The sequence below is a fragment of the Notolepis coatsorum genome (genome assembly GCF_963971535.1).
Source record: "Notolepis coatsorum genome assembly, chromosome: 7".
NCBI lineage: Eukaryota > Metazoa > Chordata > Actinopteri > Aulopiformes > Paralepididae > Notolepis > Notolepis coatsorum.
This window is the reverse complement of record NC_140171.1, coordinates 90,041,454-90,066,071: the sequence shown is the minus strand read 5'-3', so window position 1 is coordinate 90,066,071 and position 24,618 is coordinate 90,041,454. Positions and strand designations below refer to the sequence as shown.

The window sequence follows — 24,618 nt, the reverse complement described above, 5'->3', positions numbered from 1 at the left end:
TTTGTCATTTTTAGCATGGTGTTATTCACCATCAAAGATGCAAAGAAAAATCATAATTTATATTCTAGGGCTTAACAGGTTATGGTTAGGCTTGGGGCAAGGCTATCAGAAAAGTGTGTCTTGGTGGTCTTGAGCAGCCCGATCTTGCTTAGTATTGTGAACGAACCATTGATTGATTGAACATTTTAATTAACAGATTGCAGAATGGGTACAGTACAGTACAACTCAATACACACAATTGTTAAGGGGATGCGGACCAGAGAAAGACTTTCGTCTTGTTTACATCAGGGTCCCCCATTTTCTCCCCCCCCCCCCCCCCCCCCCCACTAATGGTGTATAACTATGGTTACGAATGTGAATCTAGTTATATGAGTTAGTTAACTGCTTCAAACCTGAACTTGTCTTGAACGCAAGAGAGCCTTTATAAAATGTTGTGTGGTGGTTGACCTTTCCCCTTAACCTTATCAACTAAACTTTTTCACTTCCCTCTAGAGCATCTGCAGCTCCTCGTCTGTGAAGAGGAGATTCCTCCTGAGCAGCACCAGCATCAGAGGAGCCTCAGTCTGGACCAGGAGCAGCCAGAGTCTCCACAGTTTAAAGAGGAACAGGAGGAACTCTGGACCAGTCAGGAGGGAGAGCAGCTTCAGGAGGTGGAGGAGGCTGATATCATAAATGTACGATTCACTCCTGTCCCTGTGAAGAGTGAACATGAAGAGAATCCTGAGTCCTCATGGTTTAACCAAACCCAGACTGAGGATGTCGGGTTGGGTGCCCGTCTACCCAGCACCTCAACTCAACACATGAAAACAGAACCTGATGGAGAGGCAGACAGAAACTTAGAACAAGCTAGTGATCGACCCAGCACCTCAACTGAACACATGGAAACAGAACCTGATGGAGAGGTCTGGGGAGTATCAGAACCAGACAGTAACTTAGATCCAGCTGTTGACACAGAGCAGACTCCTGCTGGCCAGCTCCTCTCTTCAGACTGTTATCGTTATACAACTGAGACTGAAGACTGTGATGCTTGGAAGGAGACTAGAGAACCTCAGTCAGGTTCAAACAGTTGGAGATCAAAGAAGATGCAGAAAGTCAAAGGACAAAGCTTGTCTATTAGCAACAAGTTCAAGGTACCTGGTGAATCGTTCCCTGAACTGAAATCATCAAATCAGAGTCAAGCATATCTTGGTTGTAAAGTGTGTAGAAATTATTTCCCGAACAAGCGTTCTTTAATGGCACATGTCACCGGTAAATCCCATCCATGTAATTGCGGTTTATGTGGTAAACATTTCGAGTCAACGGAGAGCTTGAAACTTCATTTTAATGTTCACAGGAAATGTAAAGTTTGCGGTAAAAGATTTACTTACTTTACAGACCTGGAAAGGCATGAGCGAGTTCACACCGGGGAGAGGCCCTTTAATTGCCCAGTTTGCGGGAGAGGATTTCGTCAGACTCAGCATGTGCAGAATCACATGAGAATCCATACCGGGGAGAAACCATTCGGTTGTACCATTTGTGGGAAAAGATTTAGCCGAAGTGAAACACTGCAGAATCACATGAGAACTCATACCGATGTGAGAACATTTAGGAAGGGATGTGTTCAAAGTGAAACGCTACACAATAACATGAGAATTCATACCGACGTGAGAACATTTAGGAAGGGATGTGTTCAAAGTGAAACTCTACACAATCACATGGGAATTCATACGGGGGAGAGTCCATACAGTTGTGGAATTTGTGGGGGGACATTCCACCACTCTTCAGGCTTCTACGAGCACAGGTGTCGTACCGGAGAGTAGAGTTGTCACAGTACAAAACATTTAATCAAAGGTGGGGGAAGAGTCCCAAAATGTATTTACGGCCAATCGGATCCACAACGTCGCTGTCTTGACTCGGGGGCTGAGGCCGGCCAGGTGTCGGGTGTCCTTGCTGCCGTCACTAATGAAGCACCTGGTTCCTAGTTGGTGACGTTGTCTAGGTTTGCTGCACCAAATTAATTAAAGATATGTTGAGGAATGAGGCACTATTTAGCGATGGAAGTGTAGTTTTACTACACATTTACTGTGCCATCCTGAGTGTATGATTGGCTATGGTAGACAAAGGCCTTTGCTGATTGAGATATTACCCATAGTGCAAAGCTTTTAACCCCTTCACTACCACAATACTGAAGGTTAACCATTCACTACCACACTACAGACGGTTAACTTTGACTGTTTACAGTTTTATTGTAAATGTAATTTTTTTAATCTACTTTTTCTCCTATTTTTCTCCCACCCAATTTAGTCGTTATGCCAATTCCCCCCTCCCCTTCCTGGTAGGTGCGTGCATTTGCCCCATACTTTCCGGTATAGGGAGCCCTGAAGTCTCACATGCTTCCTCCGATACATAGGAGACAGCCAGCAGCCTCTTTTCACCTGACAGCACAGACTCTCATTGGTGAAGTGTAACGCGTGGGAGGATCACACTACCTTCACCAGTTCCTTCCCTTGCTGTGCAGGCGCCCTGACCGACCTGTAGGAGTCGCTGTTTACAACGACCAGGATACCACCCACCGGCTTCCCACCCCGCTGCCACTGCCAATTGTGTCAGTATGATGACCAGCCAAGCCGGAGGCACCGCTGACAGCCGGATTTGATACCAGTGTCTCTGCGCTGGTAGACAGACGCTTAGTCCGCTGCGCTACCCGGCCGCCTATTGTAAATGTTATTGTAAATTGTTGAGCAAGTTTGTAGACTGGTTTGTCTATATTTCACTATTCATGCATCACAATAATTCAGCGCTACATTCATTTCAAACCTTGAAACTAACTGGACACGTCTTGTTTGTCAGGAGTTAATTGATGCAGCTGCTCTTGATTAGTTGATCAACCAAGCCTTGATTTAATCGGGTGTGTTAATTTGTTCAATGTACCTGCCAAGGGATGGTTGTAACTAATTAAAGACTATTTTTTGTAGGAATGCTTCTCGTTGTCTTTTTTTTTTTTTTTTACAGCTTTTATCATAGATAGGCCAGGCAGAGAGGAATGTTGGAATGTTGTGAAGATGGGGAGGACATGCTGCAGAACCATAGGTCCCCGGGCCGGATTCAAACCCCGGATGCTGCGATTACACTGCGAGTGCAGCTACGTGGTGCGCCACCGTGGTGCCCCTCGTTGTCTTTTAAAGCCTTTCAGGGCACAAGGTATGGCCAGCTAGGGTTGTCCTTGCTGCCCTGGAACCAGAAACGACACTGAAAATAACCTGGAGCAAAGACTTGTGGGATTGAAACGACCATGAAGCAACCGTCCACGCCATACTTCAGACGTTGGTCCTTCCAGTTGGCTATTCATACAAATCTCTTTTGCATACTGTAGAGGAATCCCTTCCGTTTGTCCCAACAATAGCTTAAAGGAACATGCTAACATTTTGGGAAATTAGCTTATCGTCCCCTCCAGAGAGAGACAAGAATATAGATACCAGTTTCCTCTGCGTGTTCAGTAGAAAGCTATCTGGCTGCACGTTAGCCTAGCTTAGCACAATGAATGGAAGCGGACAGTGCCGGTTAGCCTTCGGGAGAGGTGTTAGTTGGACAATGCCTAGGCTAACCGGCCATGTCTGCTTCCATTCATTGTGCTAAGCTAGGCTAACGTGCAGCCAGATAGCTTTCTACTGAACACACAGAGAGGAAACTAATGAAAACTAGCTTATTAGCTAATTCTGGCACATTTAAATTTATGTGGAAACTGAAGATGTTGATTAATGTGCACTGTCCCTGGGTAAAAAGTAAATAGATAAACTGAAACTGAAATCACATACTGAACATCCCATGCAAATAGTGGGTATGTAGCCTGGAGAAATCGGATACACTTAATATATCCTGGAAGGAGATGATGTGTTAGTGTGGTAAGCCTTCAACCTGGTCGTCAGCTATTTTATCTCGTACAATCAACCATATAAAGAACACAATAAAAAACGATAAACTAAAGAAAAAATTTAATCTTACATTCTTCATTATCAACAAATGAGTTTGAGAAGGAGCAGAAGGAAGCAAATGCTTATCTAGTCCTGCCCCTTCCTCAATATCATATATGATACAACTAAATCTCTTACAAACCTAAAATAACAAACAGAATGGACAACTGTTTTTGTCCCTTTCCTTTGTAAATATGTGAACATGAATAAATAATTGAACATATTTTGTATCTTTTAAATAACAGCTTATGACTTCTTTCATTCAACTTATTTTTACGTGATATATATATAAATGTACATTTTAGAGCTTGAGCGTATTATCAGAATGCAGGTCAGGTGTCATAGAGCACAGGAAGCTGATGTCATAATGGCCTGTTGCATCATGGCTGTCTCCTATCTCTGCTTGTGTGCGAGAGTTATTGAGACCGAGAAAGTGTCGGATGGATTTCATGGATAACTTCAGGCTGTGGCAGAGAAGAAGATGAGGTCCAAACACATCATGACAGTGTTGTAGTAAGTCCAAGACTGACTCGAGTCCGAGTCCTGGACTGGTTTTCAGGACTCGTGACTCGACTTGGACTTGAGAACTGGTGATGACTCTGACTTGGACTTGGACTCGGAAGGTGCAGATGAGGACTCTGACTTTAATATTTTTTAATAAGCCCTAATCATTTGACACAAGATATTGATGGCTATATTAATACCGTAACATTATTTAATTCTGGTGGTGACTGGTGACCGCTGTGTCATGTATGTTTATAATGTCTTTTTTTGTATGTCAGCTCTTTGACTGGAGTGGACTCAACTTTGATGACTTGGACTAGGGTAATGGGGACTTGAATCAACTCGGGCTCTTCTTTGGTGACTCGGACTTGAACACTGGGGACTCGAGATTTAGTGACTAGACTACAATACTGCATCATAAACGGTGTATGATGAGCTGATGCTGTACTGTAGCCTGTTCAACCACAGATTTATTAGATTTGATTAAAATGTATTGTCATTATATAGCTAAAGTACAGTACAAGAAAATTACACCAAACCAGAGTGCAAATGTATGTAGTGTATGTACTGTATTTACACAATGGAACAAATAAATAATACAATAATAAATTAAACAGATTACAGTAGTGCAGGTGAGATTAGACATGTATAAAGGCATAGAATAGACAGACAAAGTGAAAGTAAAATGGTACCATAAGGCAATAAGTGAAACAAAGACATAACAGATTAGATTAGAACTAAATAATCTTTCTTATTGTACTCCAATAGAAATAATCATTTAAGAATCCTGTTAGACTTTCAAACATGTATTGGAACCAACCATAGGACCGTTCTTATTGGATTCTAAGATAAATATACATTTAAGAATCCAATTGGACTTTCTATCATGTTTTGATTCTTATTTTATTGGACATTAGAAAAATGAATGTGGTCGGTCACGTCACACACGCACACAATTATCGAACAATATGTAGCAGGGTGGATTATCCCTGCTTCGTGGGAACGGTTGCTGGCAGTCAGGAGGTAGCTGGACACAGCAGAACTCTGTCTGGCTGCACCCTCGTCTTTGGGCCTGGGGCGTCGACTGGAGGCTGGTAGTGTGAGTGGATGGGGCCCGGGATTTACCAACCTGGTCTGGTACTCTGGTCTTCCTTCCCTGTCGCAGGGCGGTCAGCAGTACTCCCCAACACGCTCCCACTCCTCCCAGTCGCTCCTTAGACCCTCCCACACCTCGTGACTGAATTGTAATCAAATACTCTGAGTTCCCCCCGCAAGCAGTACCCTCCCTTAATGACCCTAGAAACCTTCCACTGAAAAGGGGAGAGTTGGGTAGGAAGGGGTTAACCATATATATACGTTACCCACACCAAAAGAGTTAATGCAGGGCACAGGAATGGACACGCACACAGAACCCCATTCAAGTCTTTATGTTAATTGTACTGTTCAGTTACAATTATTTAATACTACTGGCCAATTGGGCTGAAGTCCTACTATAGCCCCTGCTGTTCAACTCAATACCTCATAAACACGTATATTATGCACCCACCTCTGGGTTACTATCCGGGATAATATACTTCACTGTGCTTGACTCATCACCCACGTCTGGGTCTTCACCCTGTATAATACCTCAACAGGCTTTAATTATACGGCCAGAATAATACCTCAAAAGGCTTTAATTATAATGCACCAGGTCTGTAACTTCCCCCCCCCAGGGAAGGGTTAATTGAATGGGAAAATATTAATACACACACATTGTATCACGCTCAAAGGAAAGGAAATAAAACCAAAGTGTGGGCCCACAATTACCAAAACAAAAGCCCTATGCTAATGCCGGCATGTACTGTTTATGGGGTACCCCTATGCACTGTGGTTAGCAAACACCAGCTTCGCCCGTAGGCTGCAACACACTGTGTAATGTACGATAGGATCCTGGGCGCCGAAGCCCTAATGTTTACTCTACCAAAATGGCGGCCGCGCCGCTCCACCACCGTCCTGGTGGCAAGATGGCGTCGAACACTCGCGCCGCAGGTGCTAAAAGGCGGAGCTATAGCAGAGAGGCAGTGCTGGCTGAGCTGGTGCTGGGCGAACTCTGCTGGTGGTAAAGAACTCCCCGTGTCTTGCAGGCAGCCTGGGGCAGGGTGTGCTGCTGCTCTCCGGTGCAGACAGCTGTTGACGCCCGGGCAGACTGCTTGGATGTCCCGTACGTCTCTGGCACGCAGACTATACCGTCACTGTAACTAGGTATAACACGAGCAATGCTACTGTGAACCTTAGCCGCACGCTACTTATACCGCTCACTGTAACTAGGTATAACTCGACTCTTAGTGCCCGACTCTGCACTTAATGTTCGTAATATCATAACACTGGTACTGCTAGGATATCGTATCCACTAGCCAGTACTTCCTATCACCCGTCACTGTTCCACGGGGCACTCCGGCATAACGTCAGCAACGGGGCTATCCCGAGCCCCCCCGTTAGACGTGACTTCTCGTTGTCAAGTTCACTGCCGAAGAGAACGGCTTCCGCTGGGCTCCTCCTTTTATCATCTCTCAGCTCTCTCCGCCACTCTCTGCCTGCTACTGCCCCCTGCTGGTCCCGCCTGCCAGTCACAAGGGGAGACGCACTGTAGAATATGAATCAATACTGTAATTCATAATCCGTATTACAATGCTCTTCAGACAGGGACGTTTGTGTCGTTGTTCGTGTGAATCAATGACACTAGTTAGAATGTCTTTGTGTACAAAAAGGGATATAAACACAGTCAGCAGTTCTGAATAATATACCATATTTTCCAGACTGCTACATTTCCCCCCACTTTGAACTTGCTAAGTCCTCTGCAAGTTAACAACAAAACCACGCATGTATGACAACGGTCCTGAGACCAACAGTTTCCCGCATAGATCGACAATCACACATTATGCTAACAGTTTCACACACTCTTGAGCACGTAGTCCTGTCGCCGACCACTGGTGCTCCGACGGATTGATCCGCTTCTCGGGGCTCCGGCGAGCACGGATGGGGCCCGCTCGACCCCCCGCAGCCCGAAGCAAGAGAGCCCGAACTTCTTCCGCCGAGATCCTTACATAACCTTCGCTGTTGACTTCCATGTCAGATTCCTCCGTCTCGGTTGGCAGGTCCTCGGCCACGGCTTCGCCCTCCGAGGCCTCTGAGGGGCCGCTCGCGGCGCCCTCCTCGCCCCGGTCTCCGCCGTCCTCGCCGCTCTCCCCTGAGGGGACCAACTCTACCTCTCCTCCCTCGTTCGGCGCTGCTTCAGCGACGACCCGCGGGACCCTGGGTGGGTTACACGCCCTAGGGTGCGGTTTTCGAGGGTAAACGAAGGCACCACCCACGTCTGCTTCGGATGAGCTCCGCGCTCTCCTCAAGGTCCTTCGGGGAGCTCTCGTCCGCTCTTCCGGGTCGGAGGCCGGGAAGGAGCAGATCTTGCTCTGATCTCTCTGCACGGTCCTTTCGGGGCCCCCTCTTTCGGGACGAACCGTGAACACTGACGTCCTCTTGACGTTTCCATCGCCGCCCTCTGGGCCCGGCTTGTCACCGGCCGGCGAGCGTCTGCGGCGGTAGTTGAAGTTGTGGCGGTAGCGGCGCCGACGAGGCCCCTGGTCCTGGCCGGCCTCGCCCCCTTGACCTCTTTCTGACCTGTTCCCCTTGTTCTCCTCTCGGTCTCGCACCAGCCTGGGGCGGGGGAAACTCCTTGGTCGGAAGCCTCCGTAATAGTTCTGTCTCTTGGGTCCAGCCTCCGGTTCTGACCGCATCGGGCTGTGCGGCCGGGCGCCAGCGCTTCCGTCGGAGCGGCCGCAGTGGTATCGAATCCTACAAATACTACGGCACGCTACCACACCTCCCCCCTCAGACCATGGTCTGGCGGTCGCCAGGTCGGACGACCCGCCTGCTGCTGTGTGGGTGGCGTCCTGTACTTGTGGGGGGGAAACCGCACCGCCCGGTGCTTCCGTCGGGCGTGGTTCTCCCCTCGCGCGAGGGCACTCGCGGCCAATATGGCCCGGCTGTTGACAGGTGTAGCAGATCAGTCTCCCATCCTCGCTCCGGCGGGGTAGTCTGCGCGGGGTAGAGGGCCCGTCTCCCCTCCGTCGGCTTCCGGCGAAGCCTCTCGGGGTCGTGTCTCGCTCCTGTAGCGCGGCTATGTCCAGAGGTGGCTCGCATCTCTTCACGGTGACGCCGCGTATCATGCCCCTGCCGGCACCCCCTGTGGGGGGAAGGACCATCTCCTCTTCGGACCAGTCTATCGCCGCCATCATCAATTCGAAAAACGTCCGCCCCCCGTTCTCCTTTACGGACCTCTTCATTTCCCGTCGCAGCATCCCATCCTTCAGGCCTACCACAAACTGCTCCTGCAGCCGGGCGGCAGGATCCGCGACTCGTTGGGGTTCTCGGCCCTGTATGCGGCGCATCTGCTCTTGTAGATCGTAAGCAAACTCCCTCACGGTCTCGCCCTCTCTTTGTCGGCAGTCGAGGAACTCTCTCAGGCGGGCACTGACCGAGGTCTTATCTCCGTACGTCTCCTGCAGCACTCGGAACACGGCGTCCGGCTCCGGGGCGGTCCCTTCTAGCACGAAGCGCACCGTCCGTTTAGCCTCGCCTTTTAGATGCTGTTGTATGAACTCTGCCTGTTCGTCACCGGGCACTCTGCTGATCCGGAAATGCGCTTTCATGTCCTGGATCCAGTCCTCCACCAGCGGCCCTCCTCTCTCTTTTCCCCCTCCGAACTCGCTGCACTTTCGGTCCCGTTGGACGTACACAGTAGAGGGGCCGGTGCGGGGTTCGCGGCCGTCCCGGTCGAGAGCGGCTTGGGTCTTTTCCAGGACCAGCGCCTGTCGGTCCAGGAGACCGGCGAGTGTGTGGGTTCTGTTCGTCAGGGCCTTCACCTGTGCGGTCAGTTCCTCCATGCGTTCGGCCTCCTCTTTCTTTATCTCGGTGTCCAGCGCCAGTAGTGCCGCCTGCCTCCGACACTCCGCCTGCAGGTCCTCTAACTCCGCCTCCTTCTCCTGCGCGTGGTAGGCCTCCCCTTTCTGTATCAAGGTGGCGGCGGCCTGGCCCTCTCGTAGCTCCTGTAGGGCCGCCTGAGTGCGGAGGGCCTGGTCAGTCAACTCCTTCATCGCTGCGGCTTGCTGCTTTAGCAGTGCTGCCTGAGTCTGACACTGCTCCTGCAGTTGCTCAAACTTCGCCGCCATCTCTTGCGCGGCGGGGGTCTCCTTCTTTGACATCGTGGGTCTCTCTACGGGTCTCGGTCAAGGGAGTAAGTTAGGATGTTGATCCTGTTCGTGACGCCAAATGTAGCAGGGTGGATTATCCCTGCTTCGTGGGAACGGTTGCTGGCAGTCAGGAGGTAGCTGGACACAGCAGAACTCTGTCTGGCTGCACCCTCGTCTTTGGGCCTGGGGCGTCGACTGGAGGCTGGTAGTGTGAGTGGATGGGGCCCGGGATTTACCAACCTGGTCTGGTACTCTGGTCTTCCTTCCCTGTCGCAGGGCGGTCAGCAGTACTCCCCAACACGCTCCCACTCCTCCCAGTCGCTCCTTAGACCCTCCCACACCTCGTGACTGAATTGTAATCAAATACTCTGAGTTCCCCCCGCAAGCAGTACCCTCCCTTAATGACCCTAGAAACCTTCCACTGAAAAGGGGAGAGTTGGGTAGGAAGGGGTTAACCATATATATACGTTACCCACACCAAAAGAGTTAATGCAGGGCACAGGAATGGACACGCACACAGAACCCCATTCAAGTCTTTATGTTAATTGTACTGTTCAGTTACAATTATTTAATACTACTGGCCAATTGGGCTGAAGTCCTACTATAGCCCCTGCTGTTCAACTCAATACCTCATAAACACGTATATTATGCACCCACCTCTGGGTTACTATCCGGGATAATATACTTCACTGTGCTTGACTCATCACCCACGTCTGGGTCTTCACCCTGTATAATACCTCAACAGGCTTTAATTATACGGCCAGAATAATACCTCAAAAGGCTTTAATTATAATGCACCAGGTCTGTAACTTCCCCCCCCAGGGAAGGGTTAATTGAATGGGAAAATATTAATACACACACATTGTATCACGCTCAAAGGAAAGGAAATAAAACCAAAGTGTGGGCCCACAATTACCAAAACAAAAGCCCTATGCTAATGCCGGCATGTACTGTTTATGGGGTACCCCTATGCACTGTGGTTAGCAAACACCAGCTTCGCCCGTAGGCTGCAACACACTGTGTAATGTACGATAGGATCCTGGGCGCCGAAGCCCTAATGTTTACTCTACCAAAATGGCGGCCGCGCCGCTCCACCACCGTCCTGGTGGCAAGATGGCGTCGAACACTCGCGCCGCAGGTGCTAAAAGGCGGAGCTATAGCAGAGAGGCAGTGCTGGCTGAGCTGGTGCTGGGCGAACTCTGCTGGTGGTAAAGAACTCCCCGTGTCTTGCAGGCAGCCTGGGGCAGGGTGTGCTGCTGCTCTCCGGTGCAGACAGCTGTTGACGCCCGGGCAGACTGCTTGGATGTCCCGTACGTCTCTGGCACGCAGACTATACCGTCACTGTAACTAGGTATAACACGAGCAATGCTACTGTGAACCTTAGCCGCACGCTACTTATACCGCTCACTGTAACTAGGTATAACTCGACTCTTAGTGCCCGACTCTGCACTTAATGTTCGTAATATCATAACACTGGTACTGCTAGGATATCGTATCCACTAGCCAGTACTTCCTATCACCCGTCACTGTTCCACGGGGCACTCCGGCATAACGTCAGCAACGGGGCTATCCCGAGCCCCCCCGTTAGACGTGACTTCTCGTTGTCAAGTTCACTGCCGAAGAGAACGGCTTCCGCTGGGCTCCTCCTTTTATCATCTCTCAGCTCTCTCCGCCACTCTCTGCCTGCTACTGCCCCCTGCTGGTCCCGCCTGCCAGTCACAAGGGGAGACGCACTGTAGAATATGAATCAATACTGTAATTCATAATCCGTATTACAATGCTCTTCAGACAGGGACGTTTGTGTCGTTGTTCGTGTGAATCAATGACACTAGTTAGAATGTCTTTGTGTACAAAAAGGGATATAAACACAGTCAGCAGTTCTGAATAATATACCATATTTTCCAGACTGCTACAAATAGAGAAATAAATTATTCTAAAACCTGTGTGATAGGATTATTGCGGTCAAAACGAACATACAATAGCCAATAGGCAACAGGTTTTAGAAATCATATCATATTAAAATAAAGTGTTTCTGACCTAAATGTATCGGAACGAAATCCACACACATGAACACTGGCACGCGATGATTATAACCAGTAGAGGGGGCACCGCACTCAGTACAGCCTGGCCCCATTGAAGTTAAGCCACTACACTATGTAAATAGAACAATGATGTTCGGGATAACCCGTGGAAGAGCGCCACCTCCTTAACCGTTTCCCCCGCGGCGATAAAAGTTTATACAAAGTCACCGACTCTTGCACCGAGACGCGTCTGCAACCACGGCCACCCCGGCGCCTCCGAACAGACAGCGACCATGTAAGTTACCTTAGCAAAGAAAGAAGACCCCAGCGGGTCATGTACATTCATTATTCTTATTATACGGCTCTCTGTCTTGCCAGTTCAGCAAAGGAATAAATGCAATATAATTGGGGTTACCTCGAGATTTTCTTATTGAGGCGCTGTTAACATTATGAATTCAGCCGGAGTCTGACGCTGTATTTTGGTTACCCCGTTTGGGGCTATAAACTACGCATCAATGAGATGTTTGGTCGTATATCTGGGTTAATCACAGTCATACACACGTAACATTTTAGACAGAAGTGTGGAACGTGCAGGCGACAGGAATGTCCTCAGCACACTATACATGTGCATCACCGAGTCGTGACAAATGAGGCGTCGCTCAATGGAGATGTATTTATTACATGCACAACTAATTATATTGCACCAGAAATGGCTATTAGGCGAATTTACATCTGTGGTCCCCATGGGCGGGAGTCGACCGTGACAAGAGCAGTATAAAACATAAACACAGTGGAATTACATTACTTTACAAAGCAAAACACATGCGAAACATTTATCGTCTAATTGTTTACTAATTGTCCTGCTGTTTAATCCGACCATTTTAGCTCCTCTGAATGTATGATTATTTTCACTTCATTAAAGGTCAGTTACTAGACACTAGATCTCCAATGTCAGTTTCTTCCCCCTCAACTATATTCTCTTTTAGAAACTCTGCCTGTAAATAAACAGTACTGTATTGTATATCTCTTGTATGTCAAATGTCTGGATGTAACATACTGTATATCTCAGATCTGCATGTGTCGTGTATGTCATTTAATGTTACGATGAATTGAAAATGGGGGACCCTGTTGTAAACCAGACAAAAGTCTTTCTCTGGTCTGCATCCCCTTAACAATTGTGTGTATTGAGCCGTACTGTATTGTACCCATTCTGCAATCTGTAATACAATTTTCAATCAATCAATCAATCAATCTTGTTTTGAGAATCTCGAATAGCCATCCCCTACCTTAGTCCTTATTCAATTGTGAAATTGGTTTATAAAGTGAAGAAGAGGTCTCATGGAAAGTAATATACACTAGTAACATTTGTCATATACACTAGTAACATTTGTCATACACTAGTAACATTTGTCATAATACACTAGTAACATTTGTATACTATACACTAGTAACAATGTTCATATACAGTAGTAACAATTGTCATACACACTAGTAACATTTGCCATATACTGTACATTTGTAACATTTGTCATAAACACTAGTAACATTTGCCATACACTAGTACCAGTTGTCATATTCACTAGTAACATTCGTCATATACACTAGTAATATTTGTCATATACACTAGTAACAATTGTCATATACTAGTAACATTTGTCATAACCACTAGTAATATTTGTCATATACAGTAGTAACAATTGTCATATACAGTAGTAACAATTGTCATACACACTAGTAACATTTGTCATATACACTAGTAACATTCGTCATATACACTAGTAACATGTGTCATGCACTAGTCACATTTGCCATATACTGTACATTAGTAACATTTGTCATAAACACTAGTAACATTTGTCATACACTAGTACCAGTTGTCATATTCACTACTACTAGTAACATTCGTCATATACACTAGTAACATTTGTCATATACACTAGTAACAATTGTCATATACTGTACACTAGTAACATTTGTCATACACTAGTAACATTTGTCATAAACACTAGTAACATTTGTGGGCGGCTGATTGGCGCAGTGGGCAAGGCGCTCGCCACTAACACAGGAGACGCTGGGTTCGAGCCCAGCTCTCGGCGTTGCTACCGGCTGGCCGGTCGTTCATAATAACACAATTGGCAAGTGTTAGAGGGTGGGAGAGCCGGTGGGTGGCGATTGGACGTTGTGGACAGCGACTCCTACAGGTCGGTTTGGTGACGCCGGTGCGGTGGAAGCAGGAAGTAGCGGGGGCAGCGTGAGCCTCCCACGCGTTACTCATCGCCACTGAGAGTTCGAGCTGCTGCGGTGAAAAGATGCGACAGGCTGCCTCCTCGTGTACCGGAGGGGACACGTGATGCAAGGCTTCTGTCCTCACTACAACCGACCAGTGGGAGGCGTAGTCTAGCAACGTTCAAGACAGGGGAGGGAAGAATTGGACAATACGAAATTGGGATGGGAGAAAAATAGAAAATGGGGAGAAAAAGTGGATAAAAAAAATAATAAACACTAGTAACATTTGTCATATACACTAGTAACATTTGTCATACACTAGTAACATTTGTCATATACTGTACATCAGTAACATTTGTCATACACTAGTGCCATTTGTCATACACTAGTAACATTTGTCATATACTGTACATCAGTAACATTTGTCATACACTAGTAACATTCGTCATATACACTAGTAAGTAACATTTGTCATATACACTAGTAACAATTGTCATATACACTACAACATTCATCATATACACTAGTAACATTTGTCATATACACTAGTAACAATTGTCATATACACTAGTAACAATTGTCATATACTGTACACTAGTAACTTTCATCATATACACTAGTAACATTTGTCATATACAGTAGTAACAATTGTCATAAACACTAGTAACATTTGTCATAAACACTAGTAACATTTGTCATATACACTAGTAACATTTGTCATATACACTAGTAACATTTGTCATACACTAGTAACATTTGTCATATACACTAGTAACATTTGTCATACACTAGTGCCATTTGTCATTCACTAGTAACAGTTGTCATATTCACTAGTAACATTTGTCAGAAACACTATAACATTTGTCATGTGCACTAGTAACATTTGTCATGTGCACTAGTCACATTTGTCATAAACACTATAACATGTGTCATACACTAATAACATTTGTCATAATACATTAGTAACATTTGTATACACTAGTAACATTTGTCATAAACACTAGTAACATTTGTCATACACTAGTAACATTTGTCATATACACTAGTAAACATTTTCATATACACTAGTAACATTTGTCATAAACACTAGTAATATTTGTCATATACAGTAGTAACAATTGTTATATACTGTAGTAACAATTGTCATACACACTAGTAACATTTGTCATAAACACTAGTAACATTTGTCATATACACTAGTAACATTTGTCATAAACACTAGTAACATTTGTCATACACTAGTACCAGTTGTCATATTCACCAGTAACATTCGTCATATACACTACTAGTAACATTTGTCATATACACTAGTAACAATTGTCATATACTGTACACTAGTAACATTTGTCATACACTAGTAACATTTGTCATAAACACTAGTAACATTTGTCATAAACACTAGTAACATTTGTCATACACTAGTAACATTTGTCATGCACTAGTCACATTTGCCATATACTGTACATCAGTAACATTTGTCATACACTAGTGCCATTTGTCATTCACTAGTACCAGTTGTCATATTCACTAGTAACATTTGTCATAAACACTATAACATTTGTCATGTGCACTAGTAACATTTGTCATAAACACTATAACATGTGTCATACACTAATAACATTTGTCATAAACACTAGTAACATTTGTGCTGATGCCTTATGGTTGTGCCATAATGTTCAGTTAAATATTTGCGTGACTCAGTATTGCTGGCTTTCTCATAGCTTGTGTCCTTCTTTAGGAGTTTCAAAATGCTGCAGGTGTCCCTGTGTCTGTGTGTGGTGGTCAACATGGGCCTGTCACAGCCTCAAGCAGAGGGGGAGGAACCCATCACTTACTCGGTATGTGTCAGTCTGACCCGCTCGGTACCACACCAACATTCACACGTATTACACTGGAGATTACACTGGAGGGAATGAATGAATGAATGAGTTGATGTGTTTCTGACAAATTAATATATAAAATGCACCATTTACCAAATGAGTGATGAATGTATGTAAAATTCGCCTAATGAGAGAATACTGTATACGAGTGACTAGTTTGAACAGTCTCACAGTTATCTCCTCAGCTAACAGACAGTTATGGACTTAGCGTCATCTTCCAGGGGACCTGAAAGACCTACTTAACGTGTTGAAAAGGACCTTTAAATTGTTACAGTTAGGGCTAGCCTCCAATTCAAAGATGGCATAATCTTAAAACCAACAAAAATCTTCCCAGATGGGGGTCTCTGAGACAACGGGGGTCCTCAGCCTGATTGGTATCAATTTGGGGTCTGCAGCCTAATGTGTCAATTTGGGGGTCTGCAACCTAATGTGTCAATTTAGGGGTCCACAACCTGATGTGTATCAATGTGGGGGTCCTCAGCCTAATGTGTATCAATTTGGGGGTCCACAGCCTAATGTGTATCAATTTGGGGGTTCTCAGCCTAATGTGTATCAATTTGTGGGTCCACAGCCTGATGTATCAATTTGGGGGTCCTCAGCCTAATGTGTATCAATGTGGGGATCCTCAGCCTAATGTGTATCAATTTGGGGGTCCTCAGCCTAATGTGTATCAATGTGGGGGTCCTCAGCCTAATGTGTATCAATGTGGGGGTCCTGTGTATCAATGTGGGGGTCCTCAGTCTAATGTGTATCAATTTGGGGGTCCTCAGCCTAATGTGTATCAATGTGGGGGTCCTCAGCAGGGCTGTACGCTAAGCTTTTTCACTAGGGGCACACTTGCCCCTAAATGAGAAATTTAGGGGCAAAGAATATTTTTTAGGGGCAAATTTTTAAATAACTATTTTACCATTATAGTAGGGCTGGGCGATATGGCCTCTAAATGATATTGCGATATTTTTTGGCCATATCACGATACACAATATATATCGCAATATTTTGACATTTCCTAAAGCACTTAAAAATGCTTGATTTAACCCTTTGATGCATACAGTCACGCCAATATGATGATTATAATAAGTCCCTGCAACATATGTTTGCATTATTAAACCATGAAGATGCTTTAAAAAATTATTTAATGAAAATGTACTAAGAGTAGTCTACTGACACACTAATAAAAAAAATTATTTACATCTAAGACTATTTATATAAAAACTCTTGGGTGCCCTTTTTTTGCACAGTACTGTGTTTTCTATCCACTTTAGCCAAACACACACACACACACATATATATATATATATATATATACTATATATATATATATACTACTGTGAGAAAATAATAATTACACACAAAGGGATAATGGCTTATAGCAGACTTAATGATTTTAGAATATTTCAGATAATGAAATTAAATGTTTATCATCAACTATCCAGTTAGTATTTATACTGTCTGTAACGTTTGGCTACTTTAAATCATTGAATGTAGAGAGAGAGCGAGAGAGAGAGAGGGGGCGAGAACGCACAAGAGAGCCAGCCCCCCCCCCCCCCCGGGTTTTGTTCTAGGTCCGCGTTTTGATCGTCTAAGCTGCCGTAGGTGATGACGTCACACTCGAATGTAAACAGGAAGAGTCTAACACGGAGATGGAAAGTCACAGTGGATGATATACAGAAACGAATAACTAATAAATATGAAGTTATGTTTAAACTTCTGTTGTCAAGCGTTGTCACTTGTCAATATAACCCACCCCCTTTCCTCACTTTTCCACCGTCCCTGCTTCACTCGGGACCACCAGCTAACGTTAGCCTATAGCTCCGCCGTCCCTGCTTCACTCGGGACCACCAGCTAACGTTAGCCCATTGCTCGTGTCAATTAAATTGCATGTTATTAAATGTCCGCGCTGGTCTGTCTAATGAAATTACAACCGCAACATTATGTCGCCTGTACAGCCCTGGTTGTAGGCTAATGTTAGTGTAGTGAAATGCGAATGAAGGGGTGAAATCACTATTCGCAAGCTTGCGAGTAGATATAATTTTTCATTCGCACCGGCCAAATTAGGGGGCAATTTGCGACGATCTCGTCGCAGCGTACAGGCCTGACTCAGTCTAATGTGTATCAATTTGGGGGTCCGCAGTCTAATGTGTATCAATGTGGGGGTCCGCAATCTAATGTGTATCAATGTGGGGGTCCTCAGCCTAATAATAATTAACTCTGAATATAAAAATATGAGAAGAATATACAGTGTAAACAATATAATTAACTCTGAATAAAGGTGCATTATGAGGGTCTGTAAGCCCTATCGGTAAGAAACTATCCAAACACTGGTTGACATTGTAGACATTGTAGAAATTGACTATTATTTGATCTTACCTAATTTTGATATTTTATTTTATTTATCGTACTACTACTGTTATTGGACACACACACCCTGCACCTTAACATGCACATACACATACACTACACGCAAGACACTTTCTGTAAATAATAGACTATTTTATCTTACTACTACCACCTATTGTTACCATTCTTGTATTCATTGATGTTTCTTAATTGTGCACTGTTGAGTCTGAGCTCGAAACACAAGGATGTCATTACCTGCAATGCCCCTGTATTGTTGTGTATTGACAAATAAAGAACTTGAACTTGAACTTGAGAGTGGAAGACAGTAAGTCCAGGCTTCCTCAACCTTGTCCCAATGTCCTCAAAACAATCAAATAACGCAGCATGAGAATAAATCAATGTGATACAATGATTATTCACAGGATTTGTCTACGTAGGTAATAATTGAATTGAATTGAATTGAATTGAATGGAATATAACTTTATTGTCCACCAAGGTGGAAAATTGTCTTCGGCTCACCAAACAGAAAAATCAACACAAGAAGGCAGAAGGCAACTAGCCCGACATAAAACACAAACAGGCATAGACAGGGTTACACATTAGAAACACATACAAAAAACAGTTAATGTCTGTGGCTTCCGTCTTGTCGGTCACTTTGCAGAATTAAGGATGCTAAATGCTAATAATCCACACGTCGTGTCTGGGAATGTGTCTTGGAGCGGCGACAAGTGACCGCGATGTGCGTAGAATGCAACAAATCCATTCATGAGGGGGGTTCACTGTATTTATTGTTTGAATTGATGGCCAATTATGTTTGATAATGACACGAGCTGCCGAGACACGTGTCCGTGCACGGGCTGGTGCGCGGGGGTGAGTCAGGCGCGCAGGCAGACATTCCTCCCTGTATGGCGACAGACTAAACACCTTGTTTGGGTGGATCAGTGAAAAGAAAACACAGGTGTTCACCAGGTTGTTAATGACCGTCTGTCTGATATCCTCTCGCTGCACGGTCAGGGCAGGGAATGCGTGGCGTATTGTCAATAGAATAGAATAGAATAGGAAAGGACTTATTTGTCCAGAGGGAAATTCAGCACTACAGATCGCTCACAGTAAACATTTAGGTAGTTAAAAACAAAAGTCACAAATAAGAATAAAAATAAGAATAAAGAATAAAATACGGATGACTTCCGGTTTACGCTCAGATCGGATGGCGGCGTAGCTTTTCCGAGCTCTGTGACCACTTCACTTTTATATTGATTACGACGTTAATTTTACGACATACTTTCACATGATACATCACAGAGATGGCGAAACAAATATCAAACAAGAAGGGGACATTAAATGAGGTGGACGTTGAATGTATCAGGTCTTTGTTCCGTGATGAGCTCGATGCTAGCATGCTCCAGCTAACCAACAGACTGGACTCGCTCCAGGAGGAGGTAGCTAGCGCGACCACGCGGCTCTCTAGAGTGGAAGAAAGGATGGCAGATGTGGCGGTCGTAACTGAAACCAACTCCACAGAGATCTCGGAGATTGAAGATAAATTCCTTTTTTACGAAAATAAGATCGCTGACCTAGAGGACCGGAATAGAAGGTGCAACGTTAGAATTTACGGCTTCCCAGAGGACATTGAAGACGATGCACCAATTCTTTATCTCGAAAAGATGATTCCACAATGGTTTCCGACCGTCCCTAAACTGGAGATTGAGCGGGCGCATAGAATATTTAGGAACGGCCCCCCGGAGAAGGGCGAACGTCCACAGACTTACATTTTTTGCTGCCTGCGGTTCCCTACACGTCAGGCTATTCTACAAGAGGCCAGGAAACACCCTCCAAAAGTGGGTAATTATACCCTCAGATTCGCCACGGACTTCAGCGACCATACCGCCAGACGTTGCAGGGCCTTCTCTAAGGCTATGGGAATTGCTCGGGAAAAGGGCATAGAAGTCTACCTAATATACCCTGCGACTCTGAAGATCAAGAAGGGCCGCGGAGCTGTCCTGCAACCACCTATTCACATCGCCGTCTGAGGCGACACAACGTCCCCCCCCCGTCCGAGGATGGTGAGCCGGCCCCGGCGGAGCAGGCGATGGGCATCGGGGAGTGACAGGCCTCGGAGCCTTGGTATGCTAAGCGCAAGCTATGCTAACTATCGGGCTCTTTCAGCTAACTCTAACGTTCCACTCGCCTACCACAGCCTTTCGGTCCAACAGAACGGTAACACTCATGGTTTATCTATGCTGTATATTTCCAGAAATGGGTATGCACATTGACTATTTTCAAGTATAATTCAGACGACTTGTGCTTTTTAACGCATTGGTCTTTTTATTGTCTGAGCATTGAACTTCGCACTGGACTTCGCATTGACTGTTATGCATATTGTCTTTTTTCGAGTTTGCACTTGGACGAACTGTGCTTCATAGGTTTCACTCAAACGAACTATGTGCTAACGTATCTGCCGGTCGAGAGGGATGGCCCTCTCTTGGCGGAGCTATCTACGTGAATCAGGATAACAGGCCTTGAGCCTGATTGAGCTAAGCTAAAGGCATGCTGGTTGTCCAGCTCTCCTAGCTAACATTACCGCTGCCACGTGTCTACTATGACTTTGTTGCTCCGGATGAATGATAACGCTCAAGGTTTGTATCCACTGGGTTATCTCAATGACGGGTACGCATGTTGCCCTTTTCTCTAGTTCATCTCAGACGAATTGTGTTTAATGCACCTGTTGTTATTATCTGCACTTTAAACTGCACATTGAACTCTGCATAGATTTCTTCTCTCAGTTGAGTGAAGTGGGTTCTTCTTTTCTAATTTGTTACAATATACCTTACAAGTTATTAGTATGGTTAAGATACATATTGTTGTTGTGGTTGCTGTGCTCGGTCAGGGTTGACCAACTGATGTTTGATCGATACCGGAGTATTTTGGAGGGGGGAGGGAATGGGGGATTGCATGGTTTTTTGTTTTTCTTTCCAGTCGACTCGCTCTGTTTTATTTTTGTTTTCACGCTCACGCTCGGATCTCAATAGGACCTTAATAAATGGATATGTATCTGTTATGGTGTTCTACTCCAAATAAATTACATTCAGTCATACTGCAGCCTTTTTAGACTATGGCTAATTTGAACATATTGATCTGGAATACAGGGGGTCTCAATATACCGCATAAACGCACAAGTGTACTAACGTGGCTAAAAAGGAAGGAAGTGGACCTTGCATTACTGAGTGAAACACACCTTTTATTGGCAGATAACGCAAGACTGGCAAATACATTTTACCATAACATAAGTTCTTCTTCTTTTAACACCAAGGCCCGTGGGGTAGCCATAATAGCGAAGCGGAAATTGAATATTAAACTGTTAGATGTGTGGTCCGATGCAGATGGTCGAATCACTATTGCTAAAATAGAATGTTCGAACCGAAAAATTGCGCTGATTTCTGCTTACGCCCCTAATTTGTATGACGCTAACTTTTATGCTGTACTCACTGCAGCAATGCTGAAAATACCTGATTACTCATTAATAGTAGGAGCTGATTTTAATGCAGTTTGGGATCCATTGATTGATAGGTCCAGTCACGCTGAAACCTCTGATCAGAAGCAAGCTCCCACAGCCCTACAGGCCTGGTCTAAGGACACGGGGGTAATCGATATGTGGCGATCGCTCAACCCATCCGCGAGAGATTATTCCTTCTCATCGAGACATAAGACTTTTTCCAGGATTGATTATGTTTTTTCTTCCCCACGGCTCTTTGATAGCTTTGATGTTGACTTATTGCCCATAGCACTTTCAGACCACAAAGGTATCCTACTTAAGGTTTCACGCAGTAAAATAACGTCCCGCGCCCCTAGATGGCGCTTTAACTCTACACTGCTGAAAAACGGGGAGTTTAACTTGCAATTTAAAGAGAAGCTCACTGAATTCCTGCAGTTTAATGCTGGCTCGGTACAGGATCCCAGAATTCTATGGGATTCGGTTAAGGGTTTTATCAGAAGTAACACTACTCTCTTTGCATCTAATCTCTGCAAGGGACGTCTCTCCAAGCTGGTGGAACTGGAAAAACTTCATGCCACGTTGATCTCTTCATTGCAGCACAACTACTCTAGTCGACTGGAGCTTCAAATTAAGGTAGTGAAAAAAGAGATTAACTCTAGAACAATCTGAATTTCAAATGCACAGAACAAGACAGCACTACTACTTTCACGGCTCCAGGCCTAGTCACCTACTAGCTATGAAGATATGTGCCAGTGAACAATTTGCGGATATCCCTTCCATTAACCCTTTCTCTGCCACGCTTATATCCATCATTATACCATCCTCTGCCAGCTCTATTTGTCTATGGAGATGTTCCCCTTCTTTGCAGGGCTATAACTTTTTAAATTGTATTGCTAAATTGACATTACTATGGCCCATTTAACGTCAAGTATCTATCGTTTAGGATGTAGCAACGTTCTACTTTTTCATTCACATATTCATACTAAAATACGGTCTAAAGTATAAATATGTTTTTATCGTTTTCTGCAGCATTCTGCAGAACGTGAGTTATAGCCCTAAATACATATATTAGATCATCAAATGTAGTTTGATACCGATTGACGTTAGATAAAAAATTTCAATTGTACAAGGTCCTACACGTCATGCCTCATCATCTGCTGGTGACCGGAGGGGGGGGGGGGGGGGGGGGGGGGGGGTTTATAAGTCTGTGGCCGACGTTAAATCATTTATTTAGTATGGGTGATATGTTGATCGGAGCAGTGTGTATGTATAATAATAATCAAACACGCTGAAACTCACCGCAGCTTCCTCGTAGCGTTGGGCGATCAGCGTGGAGCAGAAAGTTCGCTATTATGGGATGTCGATCTTGTTGGTCCAGTTCCAGGTTGTATAATAGTATATACGTCCAAATCATGTTGTTTATCGAGTTATTGGCAACGGATCGCTATCCAGTGTATCAAGCTGGAGTCGCGATAGCGAGTGGCCGGACGAAATATGGGTGAGCACCACTTCCGGCGCGTCACTTCCGGTTTTGGCGATTCGCCGATCGGCCACCAGATGGCGGTCTTGAACCGTTGGAGAGTTGAGAGGAGATCAACAGCAAGTCTCAAGTCTCCGTGGGTGAAATATGATTGCCATGACAGATTTTTGAAATATTGATCTCAAAGACGCTGTACGACGTCATTGGCAGATTAAGCTTGGCGAGCAATGACGTCTAAAGTCGTCCTTGGCGATTAAAGGGTTAAGAACCAACAGGGGGAGGTAACCACCAACCCCAAAAAGATTAATGATACATTTAGCTCTTTTTATTCCAACCTGTACAAGTCAGAGGTGGTCTTTGATCATACCAAGCTGGAGGATTTTTATTTTATTTTTTTATCTTTCTTCCCCGCCTTTTTCCCGATTTTTTCTCCCATCCCACCCTTCCTGGTTGTTGCGTACTTTCCCCTACTGTTGGTCCGGGAGACCGGAGACTGTCACATGCTTTCCTCCGACGCATGTGCAGCCTGGGGCAGGCCAACCTGGCCGCGCAGGTTCTCACCGGGGAGAGTGTAGCGTGTGGGAGGCCACACTATCTCTCCTTAGTTCCAACCCTTGCTGAGCAGGCGCCCCGACCGAACTGTAGGGGTCGCTGTCCACAACGCCCAGGACCCACCCTTCAGCTTTCCCACCCCCTGATACAGCCAATTGTATCAGTGTGAGAGGCCAGCCAAGCTGATAGCAACGCCGGGAGCTGGATTCGAACAGGCGAATCCAGTGTCTCCCGGTGTTGGTGACGAGCGTAATCTCCGTGCGCCACCTGCCCCCCCCTGGAGGATTTTCTTGATCAAATCAACCTACCACAGATCTCGGAAGATAGTGCTAAGCTGTTAGCTGCACCTATCACGCTAGTTGAACTTAGAGAGGCGATTGCAGATATGCAACAGGGCAAGGCTCCCGGATGGGAACGGCACTCCACCGGAACTCTATCTCGCATTCTGGGATGTACTCTGTCTAGTGATGCACCGATGTGAAAATTGTGGCCGATACCGATAACCGATATTAATATTGCTGTTCTGGCCGATACCGATATTTACCGATGTCGATATCTCTGTATAGAAAACAATTTTTTATGATAATCAAATAAAAAGCTATTTTCCAAAACGCAAATTTGTTTTACTTTTGTAACTTATTTTCAGAAATGACTGATATTTTGAAACTATTTAAGGCCAAAACATGTAATATATATATATATATATATATATATATAAAAAAAAAAAAAGGATAAAAAAAAGATTAAATTTTTTTTTAAATATCGGCCCATATCGGCCCTATCTTGATATCGGGACGATACCGATGTGTAAAAAAACGGCCATATCGGCCGATATTATATCGGCGGCCGATATATCGTGCATCACTAACTCTGGCCCTTATTACTCTCAATGATTTTACACTCAATCAAAGAGGGCAATTTTTCCAGAGATGTCAATATGGCGCTTATAT

At 45.0% G+C, this 24,618-nt stretch overlaps 1 protein-coding gene and 1 long non-coding RNA gene across 2 annotated transcripts in view; both read left to right on the top strand.

Annotated features, from left to right (window-relative positions):
- The window catches only part of LOC311232481, a 61,989-nt gene extending 59,032 nt beyond the window's left edge, over positions 1 to 2,957 (top strand). The window contains exon 2 of the long non-coding RNA XR_014619956.1: positions 493 to 2,957. This is a non-coding gene — a long non-coding RNA (uncharacterized lncRNA). The remainder of the gene's footprint in view (positions 1 to 492) is intronic.
- Positions 2,958 to 11,905: 8,948 nt separating this feature from the next.
- Positions 11,906 to 24,618, top strand: part of LOC311231314 (EGF-containing fibulin-like extracellular matrix protein 1) — a 274,116-nt gene continuing 261,403 nt past the window's right edge. The window contains exons 1-2 of the mRNA XM_084317859.1: positions 11,906 to 11,995; positions 15,665 to 15,764. Coding sequence (XP_084173985.1) covers positions 11,994 to 11,995; positions 15,665 to 15,764 — 102 coding nt within the window. The 5' untranslated portion in view covers positions 11,906 to 11,993. The remainder of the gene's footprint in view (positions 11,996 to 15,664; positions 15,765 to 24,618) is intronic.